Source organism: Vespula vulgaris, chromosome 18 (assembly GCF_905475345.1).
Source record: "Vespula vulgaris chromosome 18, iyVesVulg1.1, whole genome shotgun sequence".
NCBI classification, from domain to species: domain Eukaryota; kingdom Metazoa; phylum Arthropoda; class Insecta; order Hymenoptera; family Vespidae; genus Vespula; species Vespula vulgaris.
In genome coordinates, this window is record NC_066603.1 from 431,791 (window position 1) to 458,269 (window position 26,479).

General features: G+C 35.1%; 4 protein-coding genes and 1 long non-coding RNA gene across 21 annotated transcripts; 2 read left to right on the forward strand and 3 right to left on the reverse strand.

Moving 5' to 3' along the window:
- Window positions 1-7,354: 7,354 nt before the first annotated feature.
- On the reverse strand, window positions 7,355-14,440 carry LOC127070456 (uncharacterized). Of its 6 annotated transcripts, none has more exons than XR_007784515.1 (6): window positions 13,834-13,948; window positions 13,543-13,677; window positions 11,862-11,992; window positions 10,814-11,784; window positions 10,434-10,628; window positions 7,359-8,251 (listed from the first exon to the last, which is right to left on the reverse strand). XR_007784515.1 is itself a non-coding variant. In XM_051008469.1 (2 exons), exons 1-2 carry the CDS (start codon window positions 10,479-10,481, stop codon window positions 7,805-7,807), a joined length of 546 nt encoding a protein of 181 aa, XP_050864426.1. In that variant the 5' UTR covers window positions 10,482-10,631; the 3' UTR covers window positions 7,356-7,804. The 6 variants fall into 6 exon arrangements, 1 of the variants encoding a protein (XP_050864426.1); XR_007784514.1 differs by lacking the exon at window positions 13,834-13,948 and adding an exon at window positions 14,333-14,437 and having other exon boundaries at window positions 7,360-8,251; window positions 13,570-13,677; XR_007784513.1 differs by lacking the exon at window positions 13,834-13,948 and adding an exon at window positions 14,333-14,436 and having other exon boundaries at window positions 7,360-8,251.
- On the forward strand, window positions 13,592-21,043 carry LOC127070445 (phosphoinositide 3-kinase regulatory subunit 4). Of its 3 annotated transcripts, XM_051008422.1 has the most exons (17): window positions 13,592-13,704; window positions 14,642-14,838; window positions 14,962-15,142; window positions 15,224-15,367; window positions 15,435-15,780; window positions 15,869-16,590; window positions 16,666-16,974; window positions 17,066-17,449; window positions 17,540-17,863; window positions 17,936-18,265; window positions 18,339-18,492; window positions 18,568-18,705; window positions 18,788-18,980; window positions 19,145-19,310; window positions 19,396-19,666; window positions 19,741-20,071; window positions 20,169-21,043. In XM_051008422.1, the coding sequence occupies exons 2-17, from the start codon at window positions 14,747-14,749 to the stop codon at window positions 20,395-20,397; spliced, it is 4,314 nt and encodes a 1,437-aa protein (XP_050864379.1). In that variant the 5' UTR covers window positions 13,592-13,704; window positions 14,642-14,746; the 3' UTR covers window positions 20,398-21,043. The 3 variants fall into 3 exon arrangements, with proteins under 3 accessions (XP_050864379.1, XP_050864380.1, XP_050864382.1); XM_051008423.1 differs by lacking the exon at window positions 13,592-13,704 and having other exon boundaries at window positions 14,534-14,838; window positions 18,592-18,705; XM_051008425.1 differs by lacking the exons at window positions 13,592-13,704; window positions 18,339-18,492; window positions 18,568-18,705; ... (3 more) ...; window positions 19,741-20,071; window positions 20,169-21,043 and having other exon boundaries at window positions 14,534-14,838; window positions 17,944-18,114.
- LOC127070458 (uncharacterized) lies at window positions 18,707-19,253 on the reverse strand. Its single transcript, XR_007784518.1, has 2 exons — window positions 19,155-19,253; window positions 18,707-18,976 (listed from the first exon to the last, which is right to left on the reverse strand). It is a non-coding gene; the product is annotated as an uncharacterized LOC127070458 (long non-coding RNA).
- On the reverse strand, window positions 20,711-26,394 carry LOC127070455 (vesicle transport protein SEC20). Of its 10 annotated transcripts, none has more exons than XM_051008467.1 (6): window positions 26,167-26,394; window positions 25,660-26,074; window positions 24,703-25,576; window positions 22,963-23,126; window positions 21,671-22,109; window positions 20,711-21,498 (listed from the first exon to the last, which is right to left on the reverse strand). In XM_051008467.1, the coding sequence occupies exons 1-3, from the start codon at window positions 26,242-26,244 to the stop codon at window positions 25,389-25,391; spliced, it is 681 nt and encodes a 226-aa protein (XP_050864424.1). In that variant the 5' UTR covers window positions 26,245-26,394; the 3' UTR covers window positions 20,711-21,498; window positions 21,671-22,109; window positions 22,963-23,126; window positions 24,703-25,388. The 10 variants fall into 10 exon arrangements, with proteins under 10 accessions (XP_050864424.1, XP_050864422.1, XP_050864423.1 ...); XM_051008465.1 differs by having other exon boundaries at window positions 21,671-22,602; XM_051008466.1 differs by having other exon boundaries at window positions 21,671-22,638.
- Window positions 23,122-25,442, forward strand: LOC127070454 (Kv channel-interacting protein 2-like). The gene is made up of 4 exons (XM_051008457.1): window positions 23,122-24,190; window positions 24,289-24,619; window positions 24,713-24,911; window positions 25,045-25,442. The coding sequence occupies exons 1-4, from the start codon at window positions 24,070-24,072 to the stop codon at window positions 25,093-25,095; spliced, it is 702 nt and encodes a 233-aa protein (XP_050864414.1). The 5' UTR covers window positions 23,122-24,069; the 3' UTR covers window positions 25,096-25,442.
- Window positions 26,395-26,479: the final 85 nt, after the last annotated feature.

The following is a 26,479-nucleotide window of genomic DNA, read 5'->3' on the forward strand; positions in this document are numbered from 1 at the left end:
CCATTTTTCTTCAGTGCGTTTTTTTAAGAACTCATTTGGAAATTTCCATCTAATTTGACCAACAATATGTAATTCCGAGATATTCCAGATAAAAACAAAACGTTTTGAAAAAGCACTGAAATATGCAGCCATTCGCCCGGTAGTACTTACGTTACATGATTTACAATTAAATTTCGATAGATCGTAAGTAATACCGACCCAGATCTCACCACGTGGAGGTTGCTGCATGTAGAGATCCACGAACTAAAACAACATATTTAGTCGCGTTTAATGAATCTTCTATCGACCCGATCGTAGTCGATGGAGGGTTCATCAACCGCGACTTTTCCCTATCCTACCCGGAGAAAAAGCTTGGATTCTTTACTAATTATTTTAAAAGCATCTTTACAAAAAGTTCTACACAATTAACATAATTAATTCACATGATATGATATACATATAATTTGTATATCCCAGAAATATACAAAGTACATGCATTTTATAATTATTACTGTTACATTTATAATTAATATATTGTGTTATTATGAAACAAAAATTTAATAAACAAAAAGTTAATTCATAAATAATTGCCATTTTATAACTAATGGCACTCATTCGTGAATCAACTCAAAACATATCCAAGCTTTTTAAACTATCTTAATTACTAAGCGATAGATAATTATCCGATCTACCTTAATTAGCCTTAAATATAAGTTAACCTTAAAACTACAATCCTTAATAATAGTATTAAAATAAACGTGCTAAAGCGTAAAAAATGAAGCTTTAAAATCCCAACATGCATCCTTCACCATACCTTATAAATTAACATGCAGTAGAATTGACATTTTCAAAAAATAATTATTTATTATACTTTATATTACTCTTTTGCAATACTAATTTACTCATTATCAAATAACTGAAAAATTAAAAATAACGTATATATAATAAACAAAAACAAACAGAATAAAACTGCAAAAGTATGCAATTTTATTTTGTATGTCTGCTGATATTATTAATATAAAACATGAATCACACATAAAAATCTGCAATGGAGGTAGACCTGAAACACAAATTTTCATTAATTAAACATTTCATTGATGAACATCTTCGAAATCTTTGGCATATCCCACAAATATTTGAAGTTGTATTCATTATAATTAATATTGAAATTATATTTTTTAAGAAGCTGTAAATAATTATATTTAATATCTTGAGTTTTTCTTCGAAAATGCATACGCGTACACAAATCTTTTATGTAGCAGCCAATTTAGACGCTATAATACGCGAAAATCGAAAAGGACTAATATTAACAAATCCAACGATGTTCACTTGTAACAAAAAGAAAATATATTAACCATATACTCGATGTGAAAAAGCATGAAATATAACAGCACGTGCCGAGATGCACTTTTCAATTTAATTTCTTATCTATTTTTATGAATCCTTATATCGCGTTGTAAAAAAAAAATTAAATGCGTCACCTTACGACACGACACTTAAGCAATTAGAAAAAAAAACAAACAAATATAAGTAATAATAAAAATAAAATAATTATGAATTACCTTTGTCGAATCATTTATACAAAGGTTATGAATATTCGATGAACATTAAAAATTGTACCAGAGTAATTCCTGTAATGTTAACGATAAAAAATTAATTCGCAAAATTTAATGAATGAATGAATGAATTTAATGATCCAAGTATTTTTGATTTTAACTAAAAACTTGTTAAGCAATTGAAGTGGTCCATCATCTCCATCTGTAAAAATTACTATTGACGAGCAAAAAATGACAACGTGGTAAAAAAAATATGATAAGACTACGAGCCATTATCAGAGGAACATATTATGATCCTCTAAAAAAATAATTCGTAGTCGATAGTTGCCCTCTTGACTCACAATATTGTGGGGGCCTCTTCGGCATATAGCCTCTTCTTTGCTTCGTGCCCTAATCACTGCTTTTTAAGGGCATTTCCTACTCGCGACGCAAGAAAAGTTTATGCACCAAAAAGCATCCATCGTTCTAACAGTGTAAGTAAAAAAATCAACATAGTACTCCGGGCTATGACAGAGAATAAAAACGTCCCTGTTTTTGAAAACCTAACACCGAGTCCCTAATCTTATTTACGTAATTAATTCTTCCTCTTTGTCAACGACAAAAAGTAGAAATTTTTACGTAAATCTTCGTTTCTAATTCAATGACATAGCCGTAGTAATATATCAAAATCAATAAGTACAACAGTTCGAAGGACGATTCGATGTTATTTGACACATATCCTTGACTACGTGTTATTTCATATTTTACAAATATTTTAAAAATAAAAAAATTAAAAATAAAAGGCTATTATATATACCGTGAATTATCTTAGCCTGCGGACAATCAATGGACTCAACGAATCCATCGACCGTGCACATTAACACAGGCACATTTACTCGAATGCCCCAGCAGTCATTTATTCTAATCGATGAACCTAAAACACTAACTCTTCGCATTTCGGTGTATAAAAAATAATATAAATTAGAAAACTATAAAATTTATGATATATCTTATGATTTTATATCTCATTTAAGTACCTTTATTCTGTACTTTCATACTTTTTACTTTATACATGTATATATCTGTATAATAAATTAAATATTATAGAAATAATTATGAGAAATCACGAAAGTACGAAGAGTTAATATACTTAATACTAATTATCGAACATATTCAAAAGTCTTTACCAATTCGAAAGAAATGAATTTCTAAACAAATGCAAAGACTTTCAAACTGTTTGATAATGATATATCACGCAATACAGAGTGTCAGCAAAATATGGAGAGAAAAAAACTAAAATTGAAAAATATTAAAAATATGAAAATTGGCTGAAACTTTGCATTATATCCGAAAACGGTACTTTCCACTCCTGAGTGGAAATATACCCCATCCGGTCCTACCTGCTTAAAATTAAAAATACAATCACACAGAAAATGGTATGCTACCTGCCTGCCTATAACCTATATTTAAAAAAATAGCAAAACATTCACACCAACACACACACTCCACGATTCTCTCACATACCGCCAGGGTGCAAAAGCCTAAACTAGAGAGTATGCCCCGGGGCACCTCCGACACCCTAGCTCAAACGCGTATGATTCATAAATTAAGGGAGTACGTACCAATTGCTGTAATCGACTGTCATGGCTAATGATTATTACGTAAATGACTAAAGCAAAAAATACTAATACATACCAGTATACCAACATACTAGTAATATACGAGTATTTCCATATTTCCACAAAATGCGGTAAATCTACTATGCAAAACGATATTAATGAAAATATATTAGATATATAAGTTATCGCGAAACGATGTACTATTTCACTACCTAACACGAGCACACAAGCGAAAAGTACATCGTGCGCAATCACTAACGCAATGACAGTCGCCAATAAGGGGAACTTAAAACTAAACCCGCGTTAACTGTTTCTCACCCATACGTGTAACACCTGGGCATACGCATAGATGAGAACGCAGAAAGCACGGGGAGGAGAAACGGGAATTAGTTTGTTAGAAGCTGAAAATCCTGATCTAAAAATTGATTAACTTATTCTAGGTCCTACGGGCTATGGACTCTACAAGTCTCTTTGTTTCTTTGGCAATTACTCTACTCGACTTTTTTCTTTCAAAAACAATGACTCTATCGAGACTTTTCTTTTGCCAACAAAATTAATTGAATATTTATTTAATTTCGTATGTAATAATAATCAAAAAACCTCGGACGATTCCTTTTAACAAGTGGCTGTTCTAATTAACAAAGTTAAATCATGATCTACCACTCGTTTTCCAGAATCTATCCGTCGCGCTTGTCTTCTTGTTCATTTTTTAATACATCTACATCGACACATCGAAATAAACCGCGATTAAATAGACTAATTACGAAGCAATGCATATAACGCAGATCACATTACACGCTTTTTTCACGAAATCGGATAAATTAATATCCGATTTCATTGCTAATATCGCGGGCAAACACGAATAAAAAAATGCTTATTAATTGCACTATTAATTAGTCCAATCTATGAAACAAGAAGACCCTATCCTAAACTATAATAAAATAAATATAAACAATGAAAACACATAGGCCATTAAAAATATACCACTCGCGAGTAAGTCCAAAAGAGGAGTTACTCACGGTCATGCTCGTCAATAGTTTATTTAAAAAATTACAACCAGTAACTCGTGCCGATTCGGACCTTTCGTCCTCGACATGATTGAGCACTGGAGGAACTTAAGATTTGTTTACTCACTACTTAAGAAGTTCTACGGTGGCTCCAAAACACTCGTCCGCGATTTAGGTCGAAATTGTGGGTGGATGATATGTAGCTGGTTGAAAATGAGGTAGGTAGACATCGAAGTTGGTCGAAATCCTCTTCGGTGATGCACCGACTCTAATACGCGGTAGTTATCTTTTAACGTACGGTCACTCAAGTTAATTCGCGAAACCCTACTGTCTTTTATAAATACAATCTGTGCGATTGTTAACAAAGCAAAAACATTTGCGAACGAACACTGATTCTAACGACCGCATTGCACGCAGTCGACGCAAAAACACTTGTCTAAATCGCGAAACGCGAACGAACAAACACTGCTTCTATTTCGCGATTTTTTGGTTTTTATTTTAGCGATACAACACTCGATTTATTCATTGCTTCGCGCACGGTTACAATGATGTTCTGAAAATAACAAAAACAGAATTATTAGTATCATTGTTATAATAAGAAATCATTCAAATTATTGAAGAAATGTTTAATAAAAAAATCTTTGTTGACGCTGGTACGATGGGCATCCTGCCCCAGGATGATGAAGAGGATGATTCTTCTTTTATTTGAACGGAAAAAGAAACAAAAACTAAATTATTAGTACCATTGTTACATCAAACAATCTTTAATTTATCGAGGAATATATTTAAGAAAGAAATTGACTTACCAGAACCTTTGTTGATCCTTTGTACGATGAGCATCCTGTCCAAGGACGATAAATATGCACTAACACTGACTTTACATCGCGAATTTATATCAAATAATTTAATATTTTATTTAATCGACTTACTCAAATACAAAAATCAATTCCAACGAAACGAGCAAACACTGACTCTAATAATTAATAAAAACTAAGAAGCTGATACATACGACAGATTATGAAACAAGAAAGAATAGAATATTTCCTGTAAATTATTTTATATAATTATATATATATATAATATATATAATAATATATATTATATATATAATTGTTTTATAAATGTTGTAAAATAAAAATTATATGAATTATTTTATCCGGTTAATAAATTATTTACAACATTAAAATTAAAATATAAAATGGAATAAAATTCGTAATGAAAATGAAACTAATCAATATATTCGCGGAGGTCCGTACTCGTCGAAATACTATACGTGACTAAGAGAACTCTCTTTCCTTTGAGAAAATCAAGCGCGCTCTGTTTTTATTTTGTTTCCGACCCGAAAATTTCCTGGAAATATAAATACGATACCGAGTGCCATTACTTCTCTCTAAGTTTTGTTTTGTTTTGTTTTCAAAATGAGATAGCATACCTGTACACATGACGAAGAGAGAGAATCGTGTAGAAAAAGACCGGAATATTTCGTGCTCGTCGTTTTTATAGAATTCTTCGAAATTCTGAAAAAGAAAAGAAATTGAAATAGAATGAATTTTATTGTATACTATAGGTATGTGTACGCGTGTGTATGGATAATATATATGATGTATATATGATATATATATGATGTATAGATGTGTGTATGATGTATATGGTGTTCTATAGATGATATATATTATGTATATGTGTATGTTATGCATGTGTGTGTCTGTATGTATGTACGTATGTATGATGTATGTCTGATATGGTGTGTGTGTATGTGTGCATGAGATCGAATATAATACAAAATACGATCGATGACCACTATCTAGTGATAAATAATGATAAATTATTAACGAAAGCATTGTTAAAAAGTGAAAGAAGTGTCGATATCGTGAAAATAAGAACGGAAAATTGGAAAAGAAAGCTATGACGCAATAGCTTTCCGAGGGATACCAAGCACAGATTTTATTTTCGCGAATATCTTTTAAACACGGCAATGGCCCGACTTGCAAACACTCACGCGTGGAAATCGCGTGTTTGGCAATCGATTCGTATATTGTAAGAGGATGTACATTAGAAAAATATACTAATTACCTGAAATTAATGAGGACGATACGGCTTCCGTGTGTAGCTGTCGATCACCGAACACAAAATGGCTACAGGTCCACCGGCAAAATTGTTAAACAATACGCCGCGCATGCGCAGAGGACTATTTTAAGTGCGTTGTTCGGCCATTACTACGCGATTTTTCGATCTAATAATCGAGAATACAAAAATTTTTATAAATACGATATACGAGTATAAAAATCGTCAGAATATGTCAGAAATATTCTATAATTAAATAATTAGGCGAAAAAAGGAAGATATATGCAGAAATAATGTCGAAAAGTACGAAGAAAAGAAGTGAAATGAACTGGTCTTCGATTTTATTTTCATGAATATTTCTTTATCAATGTCGTTGTCACAATTTACGAACAATACATCTTAAGAAACACGCTTTGAGAAATCGACTGATATACTGCACAAAGATGTACATTAAAAAAATATGTCCATTACCTGAAATTAGGAGAACGATGCAACTTCCACGTCGGACTGATAACCACCGAACAAATAATGGCGTCGAATCCACCAATAAAACGATTGAATAGTTGGCGCCGCGAGTATGCAGTGGAGCCACCTTAGGTACATTGCTAGTCAAGGAATATTTTAATTTTTTCATCTAATATTAAAAACTGTCATATAATATAGCGTCTAATTATAAAAATAATCATAAAAATCACCGATAGTTATTAGTTGGAATTATAAGAATAGATAACTTGTAATTTCGATAAAGTATCTTATAATTCTGTAGATTGCAGAGAAGCTAAAATGACTTCTGTACATATTCGAGAAAGTAATATGCAACTTTAAACGTAATGAGAACTACTGACCTATATAAATTGACACACTAACCAATATAATTTCCTGGAAAAATATGTACCTACTTTAAATGCCAAGATAAAAAATAAAAAAGAAACTCCCGAACTTGATCGCACACAGACGTTACGTACAGGCACACGAATACGGATTTCACCGAGAAAAAGCATTCGTAAAAACTTGCAGATGTGTTTGTTCGTGCATGGTTTTTTTTTTTTTTTACATATACACACCTACATGCGTACATACGATGGATACTGACCTACATAATTCTTAAAAGAGTCCAAACTTTTTATTTCTATATAGGCGCGTGGGTAATGTATTCTCTTCTTTTTAAAATGATACAAAGTCATTGAGGCACAGAAAATGAACAATATTTTTTTTTGACGGCTCATTCATATATTATACATTATTACAAGGAAACTTTAAAGAAGACATTAAATTTTAATAGAAAGCCATTTTTAAAAGCAATTTTTTGTTTTACTTAAATAATCGTCAATACATTTCTACGTTCTTTAACGTCGATATCTCTGAATTGTTTTTCGCTGTGGTAAGTTAACCGTATATATAATTTTGTTAGACGTTCGATCCTTCTTTCTCGAGCACATATACTTTCCCTCGTACAGTTCGTATCACTCAATACCGAAATAAACAGAAAAATCTATCCTTTTGACACATTCGATGCAACTGACTTTAAATCATTATGCGATCCATTACTCGATCTCGATCTACCTTATAGGTATCATTAGTGTATATATAGCAAGCGTAGTCAGGGTAGCAGTGATGTAACTAGGACACGAGATAAGGCGTTACGCATCGTATAAAACCACGCGTGATACTGTCGTAAAAGAACGAACAAGTTGCATGTTTCTTTCACGCCATTTAAAGCAACCCTTCGTTTTGTTTCGTTTAAGAAAATGTTAAAAGTTGTCGTTGGCGAAGATTCGAAGATCCATCTTCGAGACGATAATGAATTAGAAAAGTAGGGTGGACGATCTGCAGAGCAGGCGCGGTCGCACGACCATCGAAGGTTTCGACGAACAGGTGCTTGGCTATACAGGTGTTGGCGCTCCTGACTACTGATAAGAGACGAAACCCGTGACGTCAGATCGGCGCAGGTAGAGTATATGAGCGGACACGGAGAGCCGTCCACGTCACTCGTTCTTCTACCTTCATCAGACGTTCGTTTGTGCGAATTCATTTTTCTCAAGTAAACCTACGGAAATCAGATTTGAATTAGATTTTCTTCTTACGTTATCGGGAAACAATATTTACGAGATCGGGAAAGGAACATTCTAGATCTTATGATCGATCTTGCGATTCGATCAGAGTGGAAGGGAAGAGAGGGAGAAAGAAAGAGAAAGCGAGAGGCGAGTTTTATCAGTGGTCGGTCAAGGGTGGTCCAAATAGCAGGTAAGCTAAAGGGAGGAAGGAAGGGAGCTCGAGTCTCGGAAGCTCGCAAAGGAGAAGATCGAGGAAAGGAGAAGGTGGGTCGTGCGAGCCGCGTTAAAAGCACTCGTGACCTCGTGGACGACGCAGCTGGAATTCGTCGCATCACGGCATTGCCTTTTCATGTGTAAATTTCGAGGGATTACGATCGCTACCGCACTCTTTCGTACGACGACAACGACGACGATGACTACTACACGGTTCGACCTTCTATTACTCCGATTACGTAACACCATCGGTACCACCTTCGAAAACGAGATCTTACAATTTTCATTAATCTTCGTTCGAGAACTCGCGTTCGATTTTATCTTAAGAACTTTCTACCTTTCGTCTTTTTTTATTCGTTCCTATCGAAGAAAAAAAGTAAAAGAGATTTTCATTCGAGATAAAAGATTTTGAACTTTGCTCGGTCTTCGTAAAGAAACGATATTAAAACTCCTATGCTTTCTGGCCGGGGTCACCGGATACGAGCTGTTTTAAGAATGAGTAAAATCGAGCCGTGTTTATGTTCTTGGTCATTGTTAACTGCTGCAGCTCGCTGAACGACTACTCGAGTCATTTCGTACGTAATATTCTCTAATATTTCTGTGTTGGCAAGAAAACCGATCGAACAGCTGTTTAACATACTTCGATGACTCGATGGAATATAATACCGAATTATGGCAGCACCCTCGCGTTCTTATGTTAATTATTCTTTTAAGAAGTACGCTCGGTTACAACACTCAAACGATTGCCACGTGTTAGAAGATTATGCATTTTCTACTTTGGCAACGTTACGGGACTACCTTCGTTACTCGTTATTCGATGACGAAATTAGAGAGTCGTAACAATGCCACGTCGAAAGAATCATTAAGAGAGAGAGAGAGAGAGAAAGAGAGAGAGAGAGAGAGAGAGAGAGAGAGAGAGAGAGAAAAAGAGAGAGAGAGAGAGAGAGAGAGAGAGAACACACACACAAGCGAGCTTTATTTTTCTCCTTTTTCTTCGTTATTCCCGCTAATCTTAATGAGTTTTTTAAACGACTCCTTTTGCCATTGATTTTTCATCGATAAAAGGAAAAAAATACACGGAGAATTAGAAACGTGGTTACTGCGATAACTCGAAAGTAAAGCGACTTTCGTTTGAAATGTAAAAGATATTACGTTGGCGAGGATTTTCGGCGATAGTAAGGCGAGTTGTTGGTTCGTTATCGCGTTATCGCATCGTCGACTGATAATGGGCAATCGCGACTCCTCTCGAAGATGATACGATACGATGAGATTCCTGTCGTTGGACTTTATGTATAGCAGAAAAGAAGTTATTATTACCGACAATAAAAAAAAAAATATATATATATATACGTGTGTGTTTGTGTATATGTATATATATATATATATATATATATATATTTCTCTTTTTACAAAATGTCTTTTCTGGAACAGTTGAAATTTTAAGCTTTATATGCAAGCATTATACGATTCTCGAATATCGTCGCTGATATTCAGAAATAAACGTAAAATCGTTTACAATAATAATCTATGATACTCTTTCGGAGTCATCTATCAACGATACTCATAAATTCTTATCATTCCAGTGTTTCCCTAGTATTACCTTCATAGATAAAACTCGAAGCGTCGAATCAAGAAAGACGTTCCAGAAATTTTCAAATATATCTCGACAAGATAAATACGGCTTTCGAAAAAGAGAGACAGTTCGTAGCTTGAACAAACATTTGATTAAAACGAACGTACTCGCCTGAATATTGTATTAAGAAAAAAAGAAAGAAAAGTATCATTGCCTCGATCTAATAATCTAAAACGTGTACAAGAGAGTAGAAGACGTACGAGAGAATAGCAAAAGAAAAAAAAAGAGAAGAAACAAAACGGAGTGCAGTAGCCTCGTCTCCGAGTAACGCGTTTTACCCTGTTTAAGCAGTTGCTCGTAAGAGGTGAAAATGTCATCTGAGCAAACACCTTAAGAGTCGCAACTTTTTTATATCTCTCCGTAGTTTGTTCGGGCATTAGTCGATGTGCGATAATTGCGGTAGACTTTGCAAGTAAAGACTTCTCGTGTAATTAAGATCAGTTCGATGCCGAGGATATTTTATCGTTTCATCCTGAAAGATCTTTCGCTACGCGTACGGCATGTATGTTCTGTAGAAATTAATTCTGAAAGATAAAAAAATTAATTAATTACGAGTATTCCCCGATAAAAGATTTATATATATATATATACATATGTGTGTGCAATATTATATGATACATGATTAATTTTACTCTGAATAACATTGTAGGTATATCGAAATTTTTGAAAAAAAAAGAAAAAAGAAAAAAAAAGAGAGAAATAATCGTACCTTAAGTAGACAAAGTCGAGCAGGATCCTACGGTATCGGTTTAAAGAAAGTGTTAACAACCGATGGCACGAGCTAACGCGAGTAGCTCGTGTTTGCCATGCAATCAGGTGGCAACGCTAAAGAGGGAGAAGTAGCTCGCACCTCCCCGATAACGAGCTCGAGAAGCGAGTTTGAGGCACGCTTTCCGTGCTACTCGACGTTCCTCCTAGCATGCGTCCGCATGTGTCGCGTTCACGACACCCCGGAGGCTAATCCTTTGATACTCCTCGAACTAAAACCATTAAGAAAATTATAATTTCAAAAGAACTCAAGGGCGAAGATTTTTATCCTTCCTATATCACATTATTATATTTTATAAGTCGATAAAATGATCAAGTATTCTTTTATAGCGCTTCAGCATCGATCATCGGCAAAGAATCGAAGTGTTCGAGAAAATGAAAACAAGGCGCGAACTATGAAGAGAGCTATCCATCGACAGTATGGTAAAAAGAGACACTGTCATGGAGTTGCTCTCTTTGTGGACGCCGTCCGAAACAACGACGATATTTTATCTACTCTGTCACGTCCTGAGGAACGTTGGAAGCTATCGAATGTCGTCGAGAAGTTAACGAGTAAAATATAAGTAAGTAAGCTTTCATCGAGAACTCGAAATAAATTCATTACGATCGATGATCGATTATTACATCCGAATAGGAACAAGGAGAAACGAATTAAAGAACGTGGACCGTATGTTGAGGTCAACGACAGAATCGTTGGAACGAATCCAAAAAGATATTTCTCATTGTAGAGACCGCAAAAGTCGATGCTTGTAAACGCGATAGAGAAGTCTCAGCTTGGAACACGTTCCATTGTTCTCTTTCTCTCTCATACACGCTTCCTGTATTTTGCGTCGTCGATTTTAATTATTCCTATTTCTTCTCCCTTCCGTGTTTGTGACACGTTGAACTTCAATACCTGTCCCTTATTTCTTTCTGTAACCGTGTATAGTTCTTTATTTCTTTTTCTTTTTATATAAGCAATTATCTATTTTGCAAATACGTATACTCACTTGCTTAACGTAGCTATAGACATTTAAATGCATCTTCTCCGGTGTGGTTAGAAAGGCACAACATACGCATTGTCCTCCCCTTACGTCACTTCGTAGAAATTGTCGAACTCGTGTGATCGTCTATGCGTAAACTAAAAGAAGAAAGGAAAAGAAAAAAAGAGGATAAAAAGAAGAAGATAAAACGTCGAGAGAGAAAGACATCTCGACAATGAACGATCGAAACAATAGCGGCGAAACCATCTGAATGAAAGGGAATGTCGAAATCATCGAAGGAAACGTAACACCCATCGTCGTATTTCATTGCTTTCTGTTCGCTCTACGAAACTCTATGAAATATTTCCTTTTCAAGAGTACATCCTTCGAGCGTATCTGTTTGTCAAAAACGTGGAAAAAACAATTGCAAATGCGAGAGAGGAGACTCGAAAGATTCGTCGTCGAAAAGAGATGGACCAGACGAACGGCACCAGACGACAAACAACAGTCATTATACTTTCAAGATATTACGCGTTTGATATCGCATATAGAAGAGAACGTAAGCTCGGCATTGCGTTCGTAATTCGCGGTATACCATCATAAATAACTCCATTTAATTATCGCGATAAGCGAGCGAGTTCGAACTCCACCCACCTTGTTCGAGAGAAACGCGATCTTTTCTACGTGTGTAAGAACGTGCAACGTGTAACGTGTTGGTAACGCGCGAACATCGACAAGGAGAAAGGAAAATTAGTTTCTACTCGTTCAAAAGTCGCGCCCGAAACGATCGAGCAAGGTGATTGGTCGAACGAAGTGTCGTTAAATCGTCAAAATCTAACATCGCAAAAGATATTAAAATTGTTAATAACGTTCGATGGGCTTTGTGAAAAATATGAAAAGCAATACTTTCTCTTTTTTTATGTCCCTTGCGATCAAGTTGAGATAAGAACTATAGGCTAATAAATTGTAAAGTGTCGAGAAGAAACCAAATGTAATTATCGCCACCACGAATACATTGGTAAAGATACAGAGAGAAAGAGAGAGAGAGAGAGAGAGAAAGAATTCTTCCGGCAAGTGCGTGTTTCATAACGCATCTTCGGTTTTGTAGAGACACACTAGACGATTACGTGTTCTCAATGTGTATATATATATGTGTGTGTGTATATATGTATGTATATATTGCACATATAGTGGATTTACTTAAACTACTTAAGCATATTTGCTGCACGGAAGACGTACAAGCTCGTAAATGTCTTTTCGAACGTCGCGAATAATCGAGCCTCTCTCTCTCTCTCTCTCTTTAACTCCTTCTTAATTCTAATAAGAAATGTCATAACGACTGGAAAAGATTTTTGTAACGTTCGAAAAAGAATCGTCCGTTCTAATCGAAAAAAATATTCGACGAAAGAAATTATACGTTCGAATAATCAGCAAAGTGCCGATTAGATGTACGTTCTATGTATATATGAAATTTATAATAATAGAATTTCTCTGTGAAAAAAATTGCCTGTCTCGACGCATAATGTTATCTACAGAAAAAAAAGAAAGATGGAGAGAAAAAAAGAAAGGAAGAAAAAGAAAAGAAAAATGTTAATTATTCCATTCGAATTATAAACGAGCCGAATTTTACTTTCGACGATTACCTTTGAAAATAACGCGTGACGATGCTCTTCTTATCTAGTTTATCTATAGATAGGTATATACATACGTAGAAAATTCCGAGGACACTTGGTACCTGTTTACTGGAAATTTTTGAGCTCGACACTTATCTTCGATGTCAATAGACGAAATTTCGAAACGCAAAACTTAACCTCCATTTTAATATCTTCGTAATCTCCTCATCCTGAAAGAAGATTAATAAAAGAGACCGGTAAGTACGTTCGAAACAACAACAAAGTTTTATTTGAACTTGTTATTTCGTATCAAAGAAAAAATCATTGTTTTCGTTGGCACGTAAATGGAAAATTAATAAATAATTGATACGCGAAAAATTCCTTACAAAATTCGATTCGCCGAGCTAGAAAAAAAGAAATACGCAAATCAAGTTTATTATTAAGTATTTGATTCTTTCGACGTTTAAGTTCTATAAATTGAACGTCGACCTCGCGTGTTATATCATTTAGAAGACAATACACAACAATTTATTTCCGTTATAAAAATCTACGATTCCCTCTAAAATTGCAATGAATCGTTTCTTTCGTTACGTAAAGAACGCGTTACGTTGTCGTTCGTAGTTGAACGATCGTCTAATCTTTATTCTTTCGAACGATCCTCGTAATTCTTTCTTTTTATATTTCTTGATTATTTAACGAGAAAACGTATCGCGTATTATAAACTATGAATATACGATTAGATATTTCAACGATTGTGCCGATCGAATCGTTCGAATCGCGTCATCGCATCCGATTTTATCTAATGACAGATAAATACGTGATTTCACGTCGATAAAGATATTATTTCGGTTTTACATATCTAAAAATATATATGGAAATACGTACCAAATACATTGGACTAAAAGAAAACGAACATTTTGTAGAAAATAAATCGTAAAGAAACGTTCGACGTCTTTCCCGCGCAGTCCCTTAACGAGAGCATACGTTGTACGAATACAAGAGAGGCAAATTATTACAAAATTTGAAACTAGTTTGTTCGAATACGAATAAATATCGGTTTACATAGATAATTTCGTCTGCCAGTTTTACAATTCCCATTACTTTCATCTTTATAAATAAATTATAAAATGATCTAGCTTATGGACAAACGTTTGAAAATAATTTCCTATTGACATTAGTTATATATACTGCTAGGAATTATTTCGCGGCAACTTGCCTGCTTTCTTCGAAAAGTGAAGTTAGCACAATATGGATGCCGGAGGTCAATAAATCAGTACTCTTCAACAATATTCTTGCAAAATGGGAAATCAACTAGTGGGCATTGCCCCCAGCCAAATATTTCCAGTAGAACATTATTTAACAGATCACAATGATTTACTATTCGACGTTAAGTAAGTAGTCTAACCTTATCCGATTTCATTAATTTCATCTGTTACCTGTAAACCTGTCAAAAGTGTACGTGACAATTGATGCATTGTTGATCTACACATAGAAAAACTATTGTTGTTATATAGCCTAGGAAGCACTAGATTTTTCAAAGTAGCACGAGCACGAAGCGAAGAGGGATTGATAGTAGTTAAAGTTTTTGCAATACACGATCCAACATTACCACTGTCAGCTTATAAGGAGAAACTAGAAGAAATTAGATCAAAGCTTGCTTCTGCAGTAAATTGTTTACCCTTTCAAAGAACGATTGTAAGTCTTACTAAATGTTACAAAATAATTATATACTTACTGTTATTAACAATAACATCAAGGAGACCGTATCTTTATCAGTTGACAGAAAAGGCTGGCTCGATAATGAGGGAATACGTAAAATATTCTTTGTACGATAGAATCAGTACTAGGCCGTTTTTAACAAGCATTGAAAAAAAGTGGATTACTTTCCAAGTTCTCTATGCGCTTCATCAAGCTCATAAGGTAAACCTATAATACTTGATACTTTGTAAAATAAAGTTATATAAGTATTTTTCATTTTTTATCACAGTTTGGTGTTTGTCACGGAGACATAAAACTAGAAAATATAATGATAACCAGCTGGAACTGGGTACTGCTGACAGATTTCGCGAGTTTTAAACCAACCTATCTACCAGAAGATAATCCTGCTGATTTCTCTTATTTTTTTGACACATCAAGAAGAAGAACATGTTATATAGCACCTGAAAGATTTGTAAAAACACTTTCCTCTGAATTGAGCAATACCATTTTACTACCTGAACAAGAAGTAAAAACTGGTGATTTAAATCCAATGATGGATATCTTTTCTGCAGGTTGTGCTTTAACAGAATTATATAACGAAGGACATCCGCCGTTTGACTTCTCTCAACTTTTAGGTATTTTGAATATTTTTAGTAGATGCAATTGCTATAAGAACGTAAATTTTCTAACTTGAATTGTTTTATTACTCTATGCTATCTCAAGCATATAGGAATAACGAATATTCGGTCGCTAAACATCTGGATTCCATAGAAGATGTTGGTATACGAGAGCTACTTGGTTCTATGCTGGAAAGGAACCCTGCGAATCGAAAATGCGCAGAGATTTATTTGGCGCAAGCCCGTGGAACGGTCTTTCCTGAATATTTTTATTCTTTTCTACAGTCTTACATGCTCATTTTCTCAGCAGCACCCATTCTTTCGCCGGATGAGAAAATAAATAGATTGAAAAAAGATATTGGAAATATTATAAGCATATTTAAAGCGGAAGAAACTGAGAGAATAAAGATGAATCAAAAGAATGGCCAATGTGAAAGTAATGTGGAATCTACGAAAGAAGATTCTGGTCAAAGCGAAGAAAATACAGTAATTGAAACTGACAGTGATCAAAGCTTTGATAAGAGCGAATTAAATCAAGTAGATCAGAAAACCTCGTCAATACCTGACACTGGCTGTGATATTGCGACTGAACAGAATTTGCAGTCTAAACAATCTCAAGCAGCGGGAAAAAATAGTACGGAGATAGATAAGAAAACTATTACTCCTGCTGAGATTTTAGAAGGTCTCGTTATTGTGACACAACTTGTAACCTCCTGTATAAGAGGTCTGCATCATTCTCAATCTAAGCTACAGAGTTTAGAAATTTTGCTTGAACTAGCGGAAAATACATCGGACGAAACAATTCTTGACAGAATTTTGCCGTACATCGTAAGTATTTATTTATCACGTTACAGAACTCTTCGGAAAATGGCGTATAGCATACAAACTATTGTATCTTTATAGTTTCATTTAGTTCATGATCCAGCACCACGCGTAAGAGTATCCGCTATTCATACGTTAACGAAATGTTTGCATCTTGTGAAATCGATCCCACCCTCCGATGTGAATATATTTCCCGAATATATTCTGCCAGGCTTATCGCATATTACTCAAGATGAGGCAGTCATTGTTAGAGCAGCTTATGCAGAAAACATCGCTCATCTCGCTCATATTGCGTTACGATACCTTGAGAATTCTCACTTATCTAATCTTGGGAACAAAGAAGGACCAAAGCCTAGTTACGATAGTGAGCTGCAAACGTTGCACGAAATGGTAAACAGAACTATGATTACATATAATATTTTACAGTTATAGCTGCATAATTTCTGATGGCGTATACTATAGCATAGTACTTTACGTTTAGGTGCAACAATCTGTGTCCATGCTTTTAACAGATCCGCAAAACTTGGTAAAGCAAACTTTGATGGAAAATGGAATAAACAAATTATGTGTATTTTTTGGAAAACAAAAAGCAAATGACATTTTATTGAGTCACGTTATCACTTTTTTAAATGACAAAGAGGATAAAGAGCTTAGAGGATCGTTTTTCGAATGTATAGTCGGCGTAGCAGCTTATGTTGGCTGGCATAGTAGTCCAATACTTATGCCTCTTCTTCAACAAGGTTTAGCAGATCCCGAAGAATTTGTTACGACAAAAGCTATTAACGCGATGACAACTCTTACGGAGTTGGGTTTATTACATAAATCTGCTTTGTATCAACTTCTATCCGAAACTATGGTTTTTTTGGTATGTAACGATAGAACCATAGTTTTTACCAAATATTTTTCTTAATGGTCAGTTTGAAGATAACACGAACAAAAAATGACATTGTCACAGGTACATCCGAACTTGTGGATCAGGCATGCAACTGTAGGATTTATATCGGCGTCAGCGAGAACACTCAATGTAGTCGATGTACAATGTAAAGTTCAAACGATGATACAACCATATTTAAAGCATCCACTTATTCAGATCGAGAAGGAAGTTCTATTGTTAGAAGCTCTCGTGGCTCCTATTCTACGTATAATTTATGATGAGGTAATAAAATGTAATGACATAGAGAAATTATTTCAAGTCCTTGAACAAAGACAATCTGCAAGAGTCGAGGCAACTACAGGAATCGTTCCACGATATAATGATATGTCAATTTCGTTAAGCAAAGTAAGTCTAACGGTTATTGAGGTAAATCAATTACTCGCAATGTAATTATGGAGAACTGAACGAATCTCTTAGCTTTTTAGACGTTTGAATTCCGAATCTATGACGGAAACGGTTGAGGACCAATTGCTCATAATGAAACCACATTTAATGAAAATAAATAAATACCGTAATTCGGTCGATACCAAACAGAGCACGGTCAAACCTCTGGATGGAAAATTAGAGTTGAATACTATGAAGGATAAAATAAGACATCACATCGTCATACTGTATCCAGATACAAAAGGTGATTTAGGTCTTCCATCTTATAAACGATTGGATAGAAGAACGTCCGACACTACCGGTACTTATGCCTCGATGAATCAAGAATGGCGCACGATGTTTGCAGCACAAGACAATACTCAGGTACCATCATAAAGTTTAGTTAAAATTTCCTTTGGCAAAGACTTAAAAAGTGTACTTGTTTCGAATAATTTAGCATACGGTCTTAAAGTTGGCGGATATGACTGGAAATAGTGGAAGTCCTAATCAAAGTATGCATGGAGGTGATATACACTTGTCGCCACAACATAGTCTGTCTGACATGAATAGTATAAACGAACATTCTCTACACGAACGATCTTACATACAATGTATGATACTCCATAAGATAATCTTACTTGTTTCTAATGCATGAAGAGTTTCCTAAAATTTTGGCATTGCAACAGATGCAACACTTTATGGTTTTGCAGATCGATGTGCACCTTGCAGATTAGAAGTAAGACAATTGACTTATAGAAAACAAGAGCAGCATGCGGCTGCTTTAAGGGCACAACATTGGGCTGATAATATTGCATGGCAAACTGGTAAATAAAAGTGATTATATATTTCTCAGAAGCAATACTGCTTACCTATTATTTATTTAATTAATGCCAATGGTAACAAAAGGCTCTAGATTACTACCAAGTGGATGGAGACCACGAGGTGTTCCCGTTGCTCATCTCCACGAACATAGAGCTGCAGTTAATAGATTAGTGTCTATTCCAGACAGTAGTCTCTTTGCTAGTTCTTCGGCGGATGGATGCATTAAGATATGGGATGCTAGCAGAATGGAGGGTCGAAGCATTGTTAATCGTTCTAGGTATTTTGATTGAAATTACATTCGGAAATCTCTTCAAAGATCTATTGTTCAATGACGTACACACCTATGCGCGCACGCACACACACATACACACACACACACGCACACACACACACTATTATAAATATATATACATATATACATGTGTACACTTCGTGTAATAGGCAAACGTACATGCACAGAGGTGGTCCTCTTGTTGGTTTAGCTGTCTGTGAACAGGGACAATCGATAGCAAGTTCTGCTAGCCAATCTGGAACAGTATTTATATTGAGGATAGAACCAAATTCCAGTAAAATGAGTGTTCTTTACTCTCGACAGTTGGACGTTCAAGTGATATATTCTTCTTCTTATCTACTAAAGATCATTAATAAACTTCGGTAGTTATTAATAGAGAAAAACAATCCTTATTTTTTAGGACGAAGGATGTGCAGTCGACATACAATATTTAGATTCTGGATCGCAATCAGTTCTTGTGTACGCTTCGCTGTATGGATCCTTAGTAGGATGGGACTTGCGATGTCCTGGAACGACGTGGCGATTGGAAAATGATTTGAAGTATGGAATAATAACTTCATTTTGTGTCAATAGTTATCAGCAATGGTTAACTCTTGGTACAAGCTCAGGTGTCCATACTTGTTGGGATTTAAGATTCCAATTACCTATTACCAATATCAAACATCCAACAGGTAATCGTCGATATTATTACAGTATCATAAGTGATTCGTAATTGAATCTATCGATTCTATTGTACATGACTTAGGAGCAAGAGTTAGGAAAGTTATAACGCATCCTACTGAACATTCATGGATAATATCAGCCGTACAAGGGAACAATGAAATTTCCATGTGGAATTTGGAAACGGATTTCAGACAAATGGTACTTTGGGCGTCGAGCGCGCCACCGCTCAGTCATAGTCAAGGTGGTCACAGCGTTTGCTCGATGTATTCGGGATGCATCGATCGTTCGGGCTTCTTGTTAGCCGGTGGAACCGATATGCGATTACGTTTTTGGGACTTGAACACACCCAATGACTCTCACGTTGCATTACCCGCAGCCAATGACGTTGTTCCTCCAAATTCATACGCATATGAGTTAGTATTTAGTTATGCTCCAAAAATATATTCTCGAAATAGGTCGCTTTACGGTTTACGGTTGATCATATACGTTCGTCGATGCGATTGTTCACAGACAACGCTTGATAGATGGTACAAACGTAGTTCAAGAAGTACTAGCGGGTGGTTGTTCTATGCCCTCGTCAGGAGGAGGCAGTAATGTCAGAGGAAGAAATCCAGAGGAAGGTGGACAAGGACCAGAAACTCCGCCATCTGGTCATCACGACACTATATCTGCCGTAGCTATGTCCAATACGTGTATACTCACGGGCAGTACCGACGGATTAATACAAGTTTGGAAATGATTGTTTTCTTTTATCGTCACTCGCTATACATCCGTTTAAGCTTTTGTAAAATATCGTTCCCTCTATGCAAGATTCTTATTGCAAAACAAATTTGTAAATTTACAAATAATGGGACATCGACATTTTATATACGAGACTCCTATGGTAATATTTCTGTGATTCTAAATTGTATATATTCGTATATATATACACTTTGTATTAGCTGTTAATAGCCACGGTAACATTAATCACGCAAGAATCGTTAAAGCGTAGAAATTCGAGACGCATTTCGTAATGAAAGAAACATGAAAACTTACCGTATTTTAAGATAATATTTCATATTTACTGTAAATAATTTATTTTTGTACGTTACATAGTACATACTCGATAATAGAAGAAGAATATTCCAAGATGACTAAATTATACGATTTATAACCATGTACGGTTCGAGAACTGGATTCTCATTGGAATAAGGAAATCGATGAAAGATGTACAAAGCTTTTCTCATTCGTATGCTTGCCTATTTTCTGCATAATTCATAAACACGACAGATAGGCGATTCGTGACTCTAGTGTAAATGCTTATATAGAAAAACTATATATCGACTGAAATACTTTTAAATAGAATTTAGAACATTATTATAATAAATTCATATTTTTAAAACTAACATTTTTAATAACAATCGTGTACCTTAATCTCTAATATTTGGCACGAACACGTCAATACGACGAATTTGAAATATGTAATCATGGAACAAAAGGTATTACCATGGACAAACTGGGGCAGCTGGGTAAGGTGAGCGTCCTGGAGATGCATACGGATCGGCATTTATCGTTCTGCAAATATCTTTCCAACGTTCCTTACCGGTTTTTCCTTGGCGTTGTTGATAACGTTGATTTAGATAATAATCAGATCTCTGATTGGAATAAGGTTTTTGTCCCAGTAGTATATCCAACCATCGCACGCAAAGAACATTGCCAATCAATAATAAAAGGAGAAAGAACGTTTTCATCTTCGCTGTGTTTGGGTTAGCGCGAAAGGAGTGCGATTTTTTTTTTTTTTTATTTTAATATATTACTGCTCCAATTTATGCATCACTGTTCTCTTCGAGACACTATTGACCTAGAATATATATATATATATACGTATATATACCACGTATTGCTATCGCTACGTGTTATTATCGCTTAAGAAAATAAATTAAATCGACGAGAACGATTATACTTTAGCCGGGAAAGTAGATACGCTACGAATAAACAACGCATGTCAAAACGCGGCATATTACATCACGTACTTGACGCTCTCCTTTGTGACTTTCAAATTTCACACTTTCTGAGCAATATATAATCAGCGACAGTATCTCCTTTCTTTCCTATTTTTTTATCTTACTAATAAGATAAAGCTGATTTGATATCGATGAACTTTTCTTCAATATCTGTTATTAAATTGTTATTGCACTGTAATTTCTCGTGTAATAATCCTCAAACAATTGGTATTTATCCTAGATGAGATTCTCTATTTAAAAGTTTAGAACTTCCACGGTAAGAAATGCACTCTCGCAATGAAGAGATGCTGGATGCTTACTGTTCTTTTATATACCAAGCTCGCCCTACCGCTCAGAAAAATCGTGACGATTAAACTTGCGAATACGCTCGTTCGTTGATAGCATATCCGTGCTTGAGAATACTTTGCCTTTAACATTTCTAATATTATTCCTAATAAAAAAGAATTCCCTGCAAGAAAGATTTATTTTTGTTAGATGATTCGTTTGATATTCCATATGAGAAAGTAAAATGACGAATAAAATGGGATACTCGATCGCATTGAACTTGGGGAAGTCCCTATCCGACCATTGTCCGAGTGATTCTCATTCATTCGAGGTAGCTATAATACGTTCTCGTATTCCACGTGCGTATAAATATCGTCTAAAGATAATATGAACGTTGCCGATTTAATTGCAATTACTCATATCGTTTTCTCTAATCTACCAAACGATCGGGAGAGACATTCCACCTCTATAATTTGAAATAACAAGCTAACATTCCGTATGCAAGTGCATTTCATTTCGTAACACACCTGCAATATGGCTTTCTTTAGCACTCGGTAGTACTCCAGTTATTACGAGAAGTCAGTGTGACCCATATAATTTCATTCATAAGACTCGACGATAACATATGATTTCCATCCGTGGTTCCTATCTTTCACACGCACCAACAGAATTGATAGCTGCTTTACATTGAAAAATATCGTGTCAAGGACGATCTATAAAGATTATGCATGTGTTTGCGCGTGTAACCGAACGATCGACGAGTCGAGCAAATCGATCCCTTCAATTTTTTTAATTTTTTACATACGCATGTATATGTTAAATCATTCTATATTACTCGCTTGAAAAGCATTCTCGAGCTACAGAAGCTTCTTGTGAATTTGGAGACCTTAAGTAGAAACGGTCTGTATCATAAAGTATCCAGACAGTTTAAAGCAAACTAATTCCGCAACTAGCACTATCATTTCCTATTACCGTAATAGCTGGTTTCCAGGCTACTAGACTATTAATAGCATTTGGCAGAGAAAGTCTACTCTTACGTTTTATCCGAAGCAGTTCAGCGCGATCCGATTTTCTATAATTCGGTAACAAGTATATATGTTGGAAAGATATCTATTTATCGTATGGATCGTTATTGATTATGACGGGGTTAGCAATGGTGAACCTCGACCGTTGATAAAAATAACTGGTCACGGTCATCTTTCTAGAATGAAAAAAGAAAAGAAACTGTTAGATGGGAATTAAAATTTATCGTAATAATTTCAAGGATCAGATTTATCTCGTCGTTGAAAGGAACGCACAGAAGGAAATGCACGGAAAATATGAATTAAATGTAACAAAGAAATTCCTTTCATCGTTCCATCTTGCTCTTGCGACTTATTAGTATTCCGAAAGAATAACTCTGCACGAGTGAATATCAAGTAGCCGCTGCGTTCTTCTGATAAAATAGCATCTATATATTGTCAAGAAGTCGAAAAGAGATAAAAATGAAATGAGGAAAAATAAATGAACGGAAAACTACTGGTATTATTTACCTGCTGGCATTAAAAACGATATTAGAAATCTTGAAAATAAAACAAGGAGACCGTTTAAAGGCTCTTAAGATTTCAAACGATCTTTAATACGTTTCGTGGCAGTGTGCCTGCTCAAAGAGCCAGGCATATCGTCGAAAATCTAGCAGAGAAGCACGGTCACGAGGAATCGTCTAAATATTTTGGCGACTGGTTTCCCCGAAACCGCTTCTCATAGTCGACATCAAGGGTCATCGGTGCCACGTGCGTCAGTTCCGTTCAGTTCGCGATTGAGACGGTTTCTGCACTTTCGTCTGCGGCGGACGACCAACTTTAACGAATCACCGATTCTTTTAATGCGACGTCACCGTCTCTTGGAGTACCGCCAAAGGCAACTTTGAAACAAAACAAGCACGGAAGAGAACCGATCAACCGATTGTTTATGCCAATTATCAAAGACGTTTTAATGTGACGATAAAAACTTTCGTTTGATCGAGCCTGCAAATCGGCCATTATCGATTTTCATATCGATTTCTTCTCTTCTTCTTTCAAATTCTTTTCTCTCCATAATTTTGCGTCTGGGTTCTTCATGAAATAATGTCTATTGACTGAGGGAAATCATTCGTAAATGCGATTATGTCGTATAATTGTGATGTAACTAATCAAGATAGATCAGAAGTTCCGCGTCGACCTAGTTTGTCATGGAAAATGCAGCGTAGTCTTAAAAAAGTTAAAAAGAGCATTCAAAGAATAACCGGTATGATTACCAGACACATTAATTACTAAGATAATTAATACGACACGAAGTTTCTTTTGAATTTCTATTCCCACGTCTTATCGCGTATATATTCGCAGAGAACTTTCAGGACGAAGAAAAACAGCAAACGTACGTCCTTCCAGAACGATTGTCTTCTTTGATGCATGGTACAGGATTTTCAAAGGAAGAGATACAGAGACTATATCGTGCTTTCAAACAGTATTGTCCAAGAGGAACCGTAACTACGAACGATATCAAGCCAGCCTACGCAAAACTTTTTCCACTGGGTGATTCTGCAAAATATGCACAAATGGTATTCAATAATTTTGATAAAGATAAGGACGGCATTGTCACCTTTGGAGATTTGCTTCTAGGAATAGCGACGATCATAAAAGGAACTACCGATGAAAAACTTACATGGATATTTCAGTAAGAATCTTTACGTCCCCTGCGAGACCGAAAAAATCTTAAAACGAGACGCGTTTGGAATATCTTTAACTTTCTCAACTTACTTGCTTCTAGATTTTATGATTTGAATGGCGATGGTTGCATCTCGAAACACGAAATGATGATCGCTGTCTCTGCGATTTATGAAATGGTAAACAATGATCAAACTGTTTGGAGTATGGTAAACAGGCACGTGGACAGACTTTTTGAAAAGATGGATACTGATAAGGATGGAATGATATCCATAGAGGAATTCATAGCCAGCTGCAAAAATGTACGAGCAGATTAGAGTTTAATTAGATAATAAATAACATTATTATTTTTTATTGCAAAATCTTATGCCAACGAATGGTAAAAAGACGTTTAATTTAATCTTCTTAAAAATATCTTTGTCTTTTTTTTTACAGGATAAGCTTATACAAAATCAACTGACAGAATTTAATAATTTTTGGTGGTAACATAGACTGAAAACAATATACATAGTACCTAAGATATATGCTCTAATATCCCTTATAAATTCAGTACAAATATTATATACGTGACTGATCCTTTTTTAGTCAATTGTTTTGTAAATATGTGATTTGATCCCATAATAAATAAAAATTATCATAAAACCTCGCTCTAACGAGTAATCAGTTCGTCGTCTCGTAGATCGTACGATCGTACAATCTTATAAATAATACAATATTATAAATAAGAAAGGAATAAATCTGGAATTGTCTTGTATATTGTATAGAAGCCATTTGTACCTTCAAAACAGCCGTTTTTGTAAAATATAGAAGACGCAAGCGAGAAAAAAAGCAAATGCTAAAACGAGTAGTACTTTGTCCGTAACTTCTCGTCTACCATATTTCCCTAACAACTTTCCTGATTGTACTATGACTTGCTGTTGATGTTCCAATTCGTTTTTAGTGCTAGACACTTTGTCGGACGATGTTACTAAAACAAAAAGTATAAATTAACTCGTGTTACACCAGAGATATAAATAAAATAAGTAATCAAATTTTTCATTATATTCATACATAGTGTGTCCAGCGTATCCCCACTTTTTTGAGTTGTTTCAGCTAAATGTCTTGAAATACTTAATAGTTTTTCTGTCACTTGATTAGATGCACTTGCTAAACCTTGCTTATCCCGTCTTTTACGAAGAGCATTTTGTTGTTCTTCGGATATCGAGAGTAAATCCTCTCTTGCCAATTTATCTATAACACATGCACTAATGACATTAGCTTTACGAAATGCTCCGAGAGATGCAGTTAACTGTTTTTTGTATGTTTCAACTTCAGCTAGCAGTTCTGTTCTTTCCTTTTCATTTATTTTGGTTTCAGATAGAGAAGTCAATTTATCTATACTGGATCTTAATGCTGTAATTTTTTCCCTTCCTTCTGCATTGAGTTCATTAAGTAATTCTAAAGGACCGGTACATTGTTGTATATCCTATAAATTAAATTTTTACACGACTGTAATATGAGTACAAATTGAGGTTATGAGATCGAATCAATTTTACGACAAAAAATTTTTGTGTTTACTTGTATCAAAGCAGTGAATTGTAGATGATTTTTTATTATCTCTTGTCGTATTAATTCCGTATGATTATTAATATCCATAGTTTTGATTATATTGCATATGTAAAGTCCTCTATCTACTCGTAAACATCGAGAAATACCGACAGAGTATATAATCTACACTTACCTACTGTGACATACAAAATGGCGACATTAATCGAAATTAATCGAATTAAAGGTGTTCATTACCTTTCGCTTGAAGCGTGTGCGACTTCAGCGACAGGTATGGATAAAATATGAACTACAGGTACGAGCGGGAAATATTGTCGTCGATATT